At 34.3% G+C, this 13,639-nt stretch overlaps 1 protein-coding gene and 1 long non-coding RNA gene across 2 annotated transcripts; both read left to right on the top strand.

Moving 5' to 3' along the window:
* Positions 1–405: 405 nt before the first annotated feature.
* LOC115955822 (protein FAR1-RELATED SEQUENCE 5-like) lies at positions 406–2,994 on the top strand. The gene is made up of 4 exons (XM_031074184.1): positions 406–2,256; positions 2,397–2,480; positions 2,798–2,866; positions 2,965–2,994. Exons 1-4 carry the CDS (start codon positions 406–408, stop codon positions 2,992–2,994), a joined length of 2,034 nt encoding a protein of 677 aa, XP_030930044.1.
* Positions 2,995–6,919: 3,925 nt separating this feature from the next.
* LOC115961546 lies at positions 6,920–8,846 on the top strand. The gene is made up of 3 exons (XR_004085298.1): positions 6,920–7,058; positions 7,480–7,624; positions 8,446–8,846. It is a non-coding gene; the product is annotated as an uncharacterized LOC115961546 (long non-coding RNA).
* Positions 8,847–13,639: the final 4,793 nt, after the last annotated feature.

The following is a 13,639-nucleotide window of genomic DNA, read 5'->3' as shown; positions in this document are numbered from 1 at the left end:
TACTTAATCTGTTGTTGCATCAGCTCATTTACGTGTTTTTTTTTTTTTTTTTTTCATATGCAAATTTATTTCCCTAATCTGCTTACTTTTTTTTTTTTTTTTTTAATTCAAAAGGAGGCTCAAGTAGTACCTACTCATGGAAGCCCAAAAAAATCAAGCATTGCAATACACGCTCCAAAAATTGGCATGAAATTTGATTGTGATGATAGTGCATATGAATTTTACAAAGATTATGGCCACCAAATTGGCTTCAGTGTACGGAAACAATTTATAAAGAGAGGAAATATGGGACAAGTCATAAGGAGAACATTTTGTTGCTCAAAAGAGGGTGAACGAGGTGTTGACAAACGCCAAGAACAGGTACATTTTCATCGCCCAATCTCACGAGTAGGTTGTTTAGCACAAATGACATGTCAACTTCAAAAAGATGGTATGTTAGAAGTTGTTTCTTTTCATGAACAACATAATCATGAGTTTGCTCCTTCACCAATGAAACATATGTTAAGATCAAAAAGAAAAATTGCACCTGCTCAAAAAGCTATTGCAAATGATGCAGAGAAGTCTGGAATATCAATAAAACAAACTATAGATTTATTGAGCATGCAAGTTGGTGGTCATGAAAATCTTGGTTTTTTAGATTATGACTATAAAAATCATGTACATCGTGAGAGGAGAAAGGCTTTAAAGAAAGGCGATGCTCGTGCTATGATGGAATATTTTCATAATATGCAATTAGAAGATCCATCTTACTTTTATTCAGTACAAGTTGATGATGATGGTCTAATATTGAACATATTTTGGGCTGATGCTAGATCAATAGTTGATTATGGCCACTTTGGAGATGTTTTGTGTTTTGATACAACTTATAGGACAAATCAATATGATCGACCCTTTGCTCCATTCATTGGGGTTAATCATCACAAACAAACAACCATTTTCGGTGCAGCTTTACTTTATGATGAAACCATAGAGTCATTTATGTGGTTGTTTAAAACTTTTTTGAGTGCAATGTCAGGGAAGCAGCCAAAAACTATACTTACAGATCAGTCTGCTGCAATGGCTAAGGCAATAGCAGAGATATTTGTTGAATCGAATCATCGTTTATGTGTATGGCATATTTATCAAAATGCTGCTAAGAAACTAAGTCATGTATTTCATTCATCAAAGCACTTTGCAGCTGATTTGAGCACTTGTATGTATGATTATGAAGATGAAGATGAATGGCTAGTTGCATGGAATAATATGCTTGAGAAATATGATCTTACTAATAATAAATGGTTGTGTGGGATATTTGATCTAAAAGAAAAATGGGCCATGGTATATGGTCGACATATGTTTACTGCTGATATGAAAAGCACCCAACGTAGTGAGTCAATGAACAACGTGTTGAAAAAATACTTGAAATCGAAATATAATTTTTTGCCTTCTTTGGAACATTACTCTAGAGTCTTGGTTGATAGAAGACGTCAAGAACTACAAGCCGAGTTCAAAATGAGGCAGACAACACCAGTTTTACAACTTGATGTGGAGATGTTGAGACATGCTGTAAAGTTGTACACCCCAAAAATGTTTAAAATGTTTCAAGATGAATATATGAAGATGGGGGATTGTACAATTTTCAAGGTTAGTAAATCTGATACTATCATTGAATACAAAGTTAAATATAGGCAAAAAACTCAAGAGCACTTTGTTAAATATGAAGCCTCAACAACTAATGTTCAGTGTAGTTGCATGAAGTTCAGTTTTGTAGGAATTCTTTGTGTCCATGCTTTGAAGGTTCTTGACAAAAAAAACATTCAGATACTTCCAACTCATTATATATTGAAAAGATGGACACAAGATGCAAAACTTGGTTCTATCAAGAACTATCATGGTGTTGATATTAAAGGTAATGCTCAAGAGTCATTGGGAAAGCGTTACTCTCATTTATGTCACAATTTTCGTGAAGTTTCCATACTTGCAGCAGAATCTGAGATTATGTATGATTATGTCAAAAAATGTTCTGAAACATTATTGAAGGATTTGCAAGAAATGAGGAAAAAATGTTATTCCCTTAGCATGGAGGATCATTCAAAGGTCCATGATGAAGTTGTTCTTGAGGATGTTTTACAAGATGATAATGGATGCCAATCCCATGAGGGCATAACTTTTCAGGATATACGTGGAATTAAAACAAAATCTACTGTTGGACGTCCAAAATCAAGGTTGAAAGGTGTGTTAGAACGGCCAAGAAATCCTAAATCTCAAAGAAAAAAGGCATGTGAGTCAAGACAAGTTCAATCACTTGGATGCCTAAATAAAGTAAGATATGCTACATTGCACTATAATATATGAATCTATATGTCTATAAATTTATTTTAAGTTTATGTGACAATTATTCTTTGCACATGTTATAGGCCAATTCCTCATTTGACATTAATTCTCTTGAAGAAAATAGTAATGTTGAACAAGTTTCACAGTTGGTGGATAATTTCACTCAGGTATGAATCTTTGGGTTTGAGTTTTCAAGTACTTTTCAACCTACCGATAATAATCACTGTGCATTTTCTTTTCCTGGATAATTACCAACTTTAGGCCTTTGACAATCCCCTCCCCCTCTTTAAGAAGGAAAAAAAGATAAGGAAATGCTTCCTTCCTGTAACAAAGCCTGATTGACTATGTGAGGGAATTAGTTATAAGATTTTGTTTGTGTGTGTGTGTGTGTGTGTGTGTGTGTGTGTGTGTGTATTGAATGAACACCTCACTACTTGAAATAATAAGATATACATGTCATTGACGTAAATTTGTTAAAATGTAGGAATCTGTCTTTTGTAGTCATTTGGTTGGACAAGACTATGTTGTTGGACATATTGTTGAGACAAATCAGGTATACATATTCCTTGTGATTTTTGCTACAACTTGAACCTATATTTTTCCTAAGTTTTTTTTTTATACATATATTTATATTTGGTGGCATATTTGCAGGTTTCAGTAGTTCTTGATGATAATTTATAATCCTTGAAGAACACCATATTGGAGACTTTTTGAATTATATTTTTGCAAAGCATGTCTTAGTTGGCAAGCTAGTCCATATTTTTGGACAATTTTTTGTATAGCTAGTGGACAATATATGATACATACAAATGACAGTTAGTGGACAACAACATATTGGACAATTTGTTAGAAATAATATCTAACAATTTTTGTAACTAATGAAGCTACTCAAACATGTTAGGTTCTATATTTGCATGTTTGAGTAGCTTCTAGTTAGGCACTAATGATATATGTAAAATGACATATTTTTAAATGCAATGGAAATGTACATTTCTACATGTTAAGATCCATATGTGCATAACTGCATATTATGTAATGAAAAAGTTTTGTACATGCCTTTTTTGTTTCATTGCTAAGTGGTGTTCATTTTTGGATTTTATGTTTCAAGATGACTTTATTTCATGCTTCAAAATCTATAAACTAGAACAAATTGATATATTATAAAAGCTTTATAACTTTTTAGATTGCATGTTATGTTTGCAACTTCTTCAAAACAAGTGAATAATTCACTGTTAGCAACTTCTCTCACTTTTAGCATAATTCACTGTTGGTAGAGGTGAAAAATTGAAGCAAATATCTCCCACTTTTCAGCAATGATATTTGCATTATGCCTTAAGTTGTGCTCATCTCTAAGAATATCAGTTAACACACATTCCATATACAAAGTCCAATGGAATTTTTTTATTTATTTTTGGTTAAAAGACAATAACATTAAACTAAAAAGCTACATCCAGTTCAGTACAAAGTTTGTTAAAAAATACACCATTACAGAAATCCTCCAAAGCCTTAGCTAAGTCCACAGGTGGACTTGTAAACAAAATGAAATCTAGTTCTTGGTCAGCACCTATTCTAGCTATCAAATCAGCGCCTATTCTAACTCAACAACAAGGCAAGGCATACATAAACTCGTGGATTTCGTGGTGAAGTCACACAATACATAAACTCCAATGTTTGGTTGTGGATCTCCATAGGCATATTTGGATTTGGATTTTTCTTGTTGAAGACATATGAATTTCTGCTCTTCCATATACTCCACACAGCAAAGTTGAAATAACTTCTGTCTTCTCGTTCATTTTCAGTTCTTGGTTTTCTTTTCATTTTCCTGCTTACCCTTGTCATCCCATTCCCTATATGTTGAAATAATCATGATAAAAAAAAAAATAATAATTAAACATCTTATAGATGCAAACATTACATGATATGACATATATGATAAAAAATAATAAATATAATAAGGCCAATGGTGAATATATTTTTTAAACATAACTTATTAAGGGATAAAAGCAATATGAGAGCTTCTAAACCATAGTATAGAAGCTTGTATTAGCTATTCCCTTTCTACTAAAATACAGTACTCAAACCACATGTACATGTCAAATAGCCCATGGTTTTTTTTTTTTTTTTTGGATAATGGGAGTTATATATAAATGAACATGTAGCACTCAAATTTGTAACATTATGAAGTCCGTTACAAAGTTTAGTGCAAAATTTCACAAAGGAAAATCTAGCAATGCTATTTTATACATTATGGTTCTTGATTAGTGTTTTCTCTAGTTTGATTTAGACTTTAATCTATTCAAAGAAACTTATTTTAACATTTACAAAGCAAAAAAGAAAGTTTGAACTTTATACCACCTTTAAGCCTTTATAGACCTCTAGCATCAACAATTTTCAAAATTTCAACTACGACAATAGATTAGACAAAATAACATGACTTAGCACCTTTAAGCCTTTGACAATTGTGATCATAGTACATTAAACAATGTTTTCCTTAACAGCTTGTATCACTCAGCTTGGTATTTGCTTTCCATAACAAAGGCTGCAAACCTAAGAGCTACTATTAAGAACAAGTGCAGCGACTTTGTCTTTCAAAATACAAAGTACAAGACTTCACAAATTGGCGGATAAATGATTAGGAATTTCAACTAAGCCATCCAAACATAACAGCCTATTGCATTTTGGTTACCCATTCAATCATTGCATAGAAAGTGCATAATGCATTTACATATAATACTATACAAATATATATATATATATATATATACATATTTATATATATATTTTTATCAAACTACTAATTAACACATCACAATTTTAATGCCTACCCACAAACTATGAAAAACCACATATTATTTAAGCATGAGTTTTGAAACCATTCCCCTAAGTCTGCTCTGAATTATGCAGTAACAGGAAGTATTGGCTAATTGTTTCTGCTTTAACACAAGTTTGTAAGGGCCTTTCAATTATCCTGTCAATTTTTTATTTTCATTCTCATTATGTTCTTTGTAATCCTACCTAAAACCCCACCCAACAAGCAAGGAACTCCACCATCAAATCCTCCTCCAAGAATCCTGCCACCCTCCTTCACAACTTCTAGTATCCCTACCCAATTACCACCGGTAAAAAAAGTTTAGCCACAACAAACCCAACTACCACTGATAATCACTACCAACAAAAACTGATAGGAAAATTAAATAGATAGTACAACATCAGTTTCAGACACAATTCCACCGATACTAGGGGCTACAAAACTCAAGTAAAATCAGGAAAACACCAATACTCAAACTTTGAAAATCAATCACAAACAATGAACAACAATAGAAATAACAAAACCATGCATAAAAATCTCAAATCTGTTAATGGAAAACAAACCTCGAAAAAGGTTAAGCAGTCGCCTTTCTCTTCGTCATAGTCATTACCGCGAACGAAATCATCTTTGTGATGGGGATAACTTCGAAAAGAATCGTCTTTATCTTCGTCACTAAATTAGCACGAAAATAATCATCTTCATCACACAGGGAGGGATTGCCACAAAAAGAAGGGTTTGGAGGGGTAGTTCTCAGCGGCGACATTGTGGGTGAGGGATGGGAACGATAGAATGAGGGATTCGATGGGTGGAATGGTGGAGAGTGGTGGATGGGTGAGATCGTCGGAGACAAGAGACAAATCGGGGGGACCGGCGGAGGTAGATTGGTTGGTGGAGTTTGGGGCTGAAACGATTGAATATAGGGAGAAGGGTCTGGAACAAAACAGAGAGATGGGAACCGATTTTCTTTGAAGGAGAGAGAGAGAGAGAGAGAGAGAGAGAGAGAGAGAGAGAAAGGACTGATGGTTTTAATAAAAAAAATATAACGGGAGAGTGCCTAAACGTTTGGGTTAACAGAGTTCACTTGAATTTGAGTTTTTGTGAGTGGGACAGGTGTTATTTCCTCCTTTTGACACCTCACGGTTTGGAGAGAGTTCCTGCAACTCAGTTTGCAGAGAAACTTTCTCCATATAATATCAGCATTTCTACACAAAAACTTGTAAATAGCATATCACAGCCATGTGATACCCAGAAAATCCAAACGTACATTTTGGCTGGTATTAGAGTCACGTGACCCAAGGCCTGTACTAACCCTATAGAGGCAGAAACCTATACTAGCATACAGATAGTGACATGACCCTTGGGGGAAGATATCGCGGGTTTCATAGGCTTCTCTTTATGCAGTACTTTTGGGTCCAAAACCGAACATGACCCTCCTCTAACTCCCTAACGCTATCCAACAAAGGCAACAAGTGAACAAGTCCCTACTTGCCTGAAATTCCAACACCCAATGGGACGTACAGGAAAAATGACAGGCGCGTGAAGGTGGATTGGGCTGACTGATGTTGATTCCTTGGAAAGCAACAAAAAAAAAAGTACAGAGTGAATGACTCGAATTAGAGTTTCAATTCCAATATATCTTTTCTTTCTAAGTGGTGAAAAAAAAAAAAAAAAAAAGTGCTAGTTTTATTCGTAAAGTTAAAGTAATAAGAAAATAAATTACGGAAATACCCTAACCATTGTACTATAAATATTGTAATGTGTTTTTTGCTCTATTTCGTTTTCCGCTCTTTAGTGCTTTTCAGTTTTCATCTACCCACTGTTTATATACTCCTCAACACTTTCTCATATTCCACATACCAAAAAACCAGAGCCTTCTTATGTGTGGCCTTGATTGTGCAATATGAAGGAAGGTGAAGCCTTTTCAACGCTCGGAAAGGTACTTATCTGTGGGCCGTTTCTTTATGTTATTGTTGTTTTCATCAACATGATGCACTTGTACCGCCCAAAAGCTTGAATTTTTGTCAGATTTATATTTAGTGTTTCTTTAGAAAGAATCTCTTATTCGGTATTTGGGTTTGTTTTTGGGATTAAGCATGTGTAACCCAAATTTTGTTTATAGAATCTATATTGTTTAGCCGAAATTTTTATTAATTTTAATTACTTTCCCTTTAGACTCTGCATGAGAAAGTTCCTTGCTCTTTCTTCAAAAGTTTTCGAAATTTTTAAACTTGTTTTTCGTCAACAAAAATCATGTTAAATTTGTATTAATGTTTTAGTTATAAAGGTTTTGATAATTGGGATTTCATATTGCACTTAATATTTAGCTAATTAGTGCTTAAACTTTTATTTTTTTGAAGGACTTGGCAATAAAGAGCAAATTCTGGTGGTTCAAGTGTGGTAGGGGGTGGAATAAAGAATGTTTACTTCTTAGCCAACGCGTTATATTTGGTGAAAGTTGGAAGAGAGCACGTTTATTTTGGAATGGAAGGATTTCGAAAGAAGGTAATTTTTCAGTTCGCAGTCTCAACCTCCCGCTCTATAATGCGGTTGGAAAACAAGAGTCTGCAACAATTTTCTTCAAATATGAATGATTAAATTTGCATGTGATTTTAAAACATTGCCCTTTGTGACCGGTTTGTGTTATTATTGTTGTTCTAGACTAGACACGTCTTATATTGTCCTGTTGTGGGCCCAGACTTGTATCCTATTGTCTTATATTGCCTCTATTTGTTTTTTTTTTTTCATGTTTATTTATTTTTACTATGATTTTATCTTCAATTTTGTTTTGGTACGAAGTGTGTAATAAGGTTGCGTATGACCTTAACTGTTAAAGGCAATTTATTATTACTGTTATGGTCTTATTACACTTCTGGTATGAGATTGTTTCACCTATCCTTTTAGCTTTATTTCTAGTATTTTTAGCAAATAAGTTGTTCTCACTTTACTTTCTTCTCTGTTAATGTCGCCTTCTCATTGTTGTCTGTTTTTCTTGATATGTTTGTTCCTTCACCGTCTTAAGTTTGCATATCTTCCTCTGTTTTGCATTCATTTTTTTTCCTAGTTGAAAAAAAATACAAAACTCATGTTTGAGTTTGAAACCAAATGGTTGTCCGAATGATTTAGAGAGAGATTGAAGCTCTGAAATAAGAATGGTAGGGGCGGCGCTACGTTGTAGTCGGGGTTCAACTGGTAGTCAAACCGTTGTATTGAGGAAGGAGCCCAAAGATGAAGCAAATTTGCAATGATTTTAGTTAAAATGGCTAGTTATAAAATTATTTATTTTACTTGTATTCAAAATAATGATTTGGATTATTTTTATGCAGGTTATAATTAAATCCGAAGGATTTCCGTGTATCGGTCAAGTTCACGTTCTGTTGAACGAACCGAGTGGTCAAAGTTCAACGAAGTTGAAGAAAAATAAGTCAGACGAAGGTTGTTCTTCTGCAGACTTAATTCTTACCACCATCGTGTCTGTTTCGACGCTGTCATAATTAAGTTGGAATGATTTTCTTGTGTTGGTTTAGTTCACGTTATGTTGAACGAACCGAGTGGTCAAAGTTCAAAGAAGTTGAAGAAAAATAAGTCTGACGAAAGTTGTTCTTCTGTGGATTTAATTCTCACCACCGCCGCGTGTGCTTCATGTCTTTTCTTGTGCACATTATTTTTTCCTTTTATTGCGAAATTCTAATGCCGAATATATTTTTTTTTTTGATAATGGATTAAAAAAGTGGTATAATTGAAATGAATTCAAAATTTTCAATAGAAGCTTTCAAAGTGACATTGTTATTGTGAAGATGTTGCCTGCGTCTCACTAGGTTGCCCTTTACCTTTTGATCGTGTTCTGTACCTACTATCGTAAGAATTTTGGGGATAGAGTAGGAAGTAAATTTAGGGGACATAACATCTTCTGTACAGGTGAGAGTTAAGATGGGTTTCTTATTCTTAATAATTTTTTCCCAGTGTGCACTAATAACATGATCATAGCATAAATTAACGTGTAGTAAACTGAAGGCATCTAAATTTTAATAATAAAAAAGTTTGTAGTAAACATATTTTGGAATGCAAGAGAAAGGAGCAGATAAAGCTGCGTAGATAGTCGATAGAGAACGTAGAGAATGTTTTTATGAATAAGAGATATAAGGAAATTTATAAATGAGGAATGATAAATAAAATAGTAATAAAGATAAATGATATTATAATAAGAATAATGAGTTATTTTTAAAGATCTACCCAAATTCAATGCAAAAAAAAGGTGTTAACTCTAAGTAGTTAGATCAAGTGTAATATAATTTGTATAATTTGAACCCACGTGTATTCAGGGATGAAGGTCAAAATGGTCAAATATCACTTTTTTTGGAAATTGTTAGGAAAAAAACATTGTTTCAAAAATAAATTGCAAACTATCACTTTTTCAAGAACTCGATTTTCAAAAATTCGAGTTCCTCATCAGTTTTGTCACTGTGGGAATGTTGAGTTGGAAATTGTGAGATTAAAAAAAATTATGTGGTACTAGGATCAATACTTGAGTATACTAGGATCAAGTACCTTCGTAAAATAAATGTAGAAAATTTTATTTCTACCGTACTAGATTTTAACAAACTCGAGTACAGTGTATTTTGTTTTGTTTTGTTTTGTTTGGGATAATCAACAAATAAACATAAAGATAAAAATTATTAGCTTTTTTATATTTTTATTTATTTAAATAGAAGCATTGTAAAATATAAAGATTTTAATTTCGAAATATGAATTTAATTTTCTATATTAATTAAAATTGTTCTTTATTTTCTCATAAAAATTGTTCACTGTTTTCTATATAAACTATTTCTATGATTTCGCGTAAAATTATTTTCTATTCAGCATTACTTAAGAAATTGTTCACTCTCTTTTTTGCATAAATTATTTTCTGTTTACTATTTAAAAAATTGTTTACTGTTTTCTCATTAAACACATAGTGAAATCGTGTTTTTTAAATTTAAAAGCAAAATTTAAATTTTTTTTTCATGTTTAAATTTCACAATAATCGAATTTGTTTTTTTGCATTGATAAAATCTATTTCTATGTAAATAAAATTTGCGCTCTACACATCATATTTACTGTATTTTCGAAGCTGCTTACGGTATTCATAAAATCTGTTTTTTGCATTAATTAAAACTGTTCACTCTTTTCTACATAAACTGTTTTTAGCATTGGCGCAATTATTGCACTTATATGGTTTTTGTGTTATTTTTAAATATATAACCATATGAAAGAAAAATGAATAATTCGTATAAATCACCTAATGGTAAATACTTCAAAAAATTTGAATTTGTAAAAAAGTTCGAACTAGCAGAACTGTTCACTAAGTAAAACTATTGTTTAGCCCAAATTTTTATTAATTTTAAATACTTTCCTTTTAGATTTTGCTTGAGAAAGTTCCTTGCTCTTTCTTCAAAAGTTTTCGAAATTTTTAAACTTGTTTTTGGTCAACAAAAATCATGTTAAATTTGTGTTAATGTTTTAGTTACGAAGGTTTTGATAATTGGGATTTCATATTGCACTTAATATTTAGCTAATTAGTGCTTAAACTTTTATTTTTTGAAGTATTTGGCAATAAGGAGCAAAGACTGGCTGTTCAAGTGTGGTAGGGGGTGGAATAAAGAATGTTTACTCCTCCTAAGCCAACGCGTTATATTTGGTGAAAGTTGGAAGAGAACACGTTTATTTTGGAATGAAAGGATTTCGAAAGAAGGTAATTTTTCAGTTCGCAGTCTCAACCTCCCGCTCTCTAATGCGGTTGGAAAATAAGAGTCTGCAACAATTTTCTTCAAATATGAATACTTAAATTTGTATGTGATTTTAAAACATTGCCCTTTGTGGCCGGTTTGTGTTATTATTGTTGTTCTAGAATAGATGTCTTATATTGTCCTATTGTGGGCCCAGACTTGTATCCTATTGTCTTATATTGCCTCTATTTGTTTTATTTTTTCGTCTTTATTTGTTTTTTATATGATTTTATCTTCAATTTTGTTTGGGTACGAAGTGTGTAATAAGGTTGTGTGTGACCTTAACTGTTAAAGGCAATTTATTATTACTGTTATGGTCTTGATCAATTATTCAGAGTTAGTCTTATTCTCTTTTCTGTTATTGCTACTTTTTCATTGTTATCTGTTTCTTTTCTTGATATGTTTGTAGTTTCTCTCGTTTTTTTTTTTTTTTTTCTTCATGTTCATCCCTAGTTGAAAACAGATACAAAACTGACGTATGAATCCAAATCACACAATAGAAAAGAATAAATTAAGTTAAAAAGTGAAGACGAAAACCTCTGCATTCTGTATTTTATGCATGGTTCGTTCCTTGCTGTTCTTGTTATCTGGGCTTCCTTGTTTTGTGGTTTGGTTGGCGAGGAGGTTATTTTTCTGTCAGAATAATTTTAAGCGAGATGGTCTAAATTATGAATGGTAGTCTGTTCGGCGGAAGATGCTGTTCAATTTCTATTAAGAATTATAATTTCGGTTATATCTGTGCAGTTAGTTCCAGACTCTGAAGTTTTTCAAAGAGAATCGATGATTTCGCCAAACATGGTTTGTTCGATTTTTAATCGGACTTCGTCGTCGCTTGTGCCCGAAGAGCATTCAAATGCACTTCCAACCGGAACGTCTTTCAGAAAGCGGAGATGCTCTCCCGAAGATGTAAAACAGGAAGATATAGACATTTGTATGAGTAAAGTTTACGACATTGACGAACTGACAGACTCAGAGGCATATGTTACTTTTTGTTTCACCATTTTTGAAGACCCTAGAATCCAGGAGACTTTTAATTATCTTTCCAACAAACTTTTGATGCAGCAATATGTTATTAGGAAATACGATGAATGCTATCGTGCCTCGTAGCGGCCAATTATCTGTATATACTTTACTTCAATGTTAAAATGTCTTTCTCATACTTGTTTAAACGTAAATCGTATGTATCGTGTATCGTCTCATATCATCTATTCTAAGATAGACAAACATTTAATAAAATTTATAAAAAAATTATAAATATACATATATAAATTATATATTCATTATAAATTTTAAATATATATTGTAAGGGACAGATTTTGGGGCCCAAGCCCAGCGAGTGATTCTGGCCCAAAGGACCCTCAACACTGAATTTGTAGAGAGTGGGACGTAGAACTAGGTCTTGACAGAGTAAACGTAATTGTTAGTAAGCCATGCAACCATTTGAACGTGGGAATACTTCATTAGGTTTCCTGGGATAACAGTTCGTAGGGCTGTGCCCCAAAGTTTCGTTTACAGAATTCCTTTCTTTCTCTCTCTTCCTTTCCTTACTTTTTTGCTCTCCAACTTCCGATCCCCTAATCATAGGGGTTTTCTTCTCTTATATAGCATCCTTCGAATGATAATGACCCTATACTTGTTGATCATCTGGGTCTCTACTTGAGTGCCTGTCCCATAGGACATCCTCCCCCTTTTCTGTGAGTTGCACTGACCAAGATAATACTGTTCTCCTTACATTTAATGCGGCAGTTGTGGTTGCCCCCTGAACGTCTAGCATTTTCCTTTGATTTTAGATGACCTTTCACCATGTAAAGGGTGTGAATTGGACTCCCGTTTGGTGCGTTCGAGGAGGCACTCCTCCTCGGACGCCTCTTTAACAAGCCCAGCCCAACATGGTTGGGCTGGGGGTCCTCTGTCCGTGTTTTCGTTTCCTATTATGGTTGGGCTTTGTACGGGTACCATGGCCCACAGTTTACTAGCGAACTTTACCCCCCACAATAGCCCCTCAAAATTCCAGTTCTTCCTTCTTGGTCCGAGGAGGAAAGGCGGGATTTTGATGCCCACTGGACAGTTCGTTGTGGGTTCCTGCTTTACACGTGCGGGGGCGTGCCCTCACGTGCCTCATTAATGCTGCAGGCATTTATTGACCCTGGGGGAAGCAATTGCAGCTTTTTGGAGTTTTACGTTCTTTCAATCCAACGGTTGGAGACCGGATCAACGGTGGACAACATTTCATTTGCTCTAGGCGGGAGTGTGTCTGTCCAACTCCCTCTGAGTATATAAGGTTTTAAAGGCGTTCCTTCCTCGCTTTTGACAAGCACTCCAGTATTCAGAACATCTTAGAGCCTTCTCCTTCAGCGCGTTCTTACCTTCGCCGCCGTTCTCTTGAAGATTCCGTCGAGTTTCTTACCCGTAAGTGCGCGCTTCTTCTTCGTTACTCTTTATTAGACAAACTGCCTTCACGTTGTCTAGGATTAGAGGGGATGGGTAGGCTTGAAAAAATGGTAGACTCTCCGGCCGGTATGGCGGGCTTCAGGGCGAAGTATCGTATTCCCCCGGAGGTAGGTTTAGAGTATTGCCACCAGGAGGAAATTTTGTTCAAGAGAAGAACGGGGGAAGTCACAATTCCAATGATAGCCTTCGTGGAAGGAGGAATGACGATTCCAATGGGGAGAATAACTAGGGACTACCTACGTGGTCATAGATTGGCCCCACACCAGTGCACCGCGAACCTGTTCCGGATCCTGGTGTGCGCCGA

Source organism: Quercus lobata, chromosome 1, assembly GCF_001633185.2.
Source record: "Quercus lobata isolate SW786 chromosome 1, ValleyOak3.0 Primary Assembly, whole genome shotgun sequence".
Lineage (NCBI taxonomy): Eukaryota > Viridiplantae > Streptophyta > Magnoliopsida > Fagales > Fagaceae > Quercus > Quercus lobata.
Note: the sequence above shows the minus strand (reverse complement) of the source record. Positions and strands in the feature narration are given on the sequence as shown.

Bases quoted from the DNA above. Each gene is read 5' to 3' on its own strand.
- LOC115955822 (XM_031074184.1), top strand. From the start codon at position 406: ATGACATGTCAACTTCAAAAAGATGGTATGTTAGAAGTTGTTTCTTTT. The intron at 2,257-2,396 runs GCATGTGAGTCA...CACATGTTATAG, and splicing joins CTAAATCTCAAAGAAAAAAG to GCCAATTCCTCATTTGACAT. The intron at 2,867-2,964 runs GTATACATATTC...GCATATTTGCAG, and splicing joins ATATTGTTGAGACAAATCAG to GTTTCAGTAGTTCTTGATGA.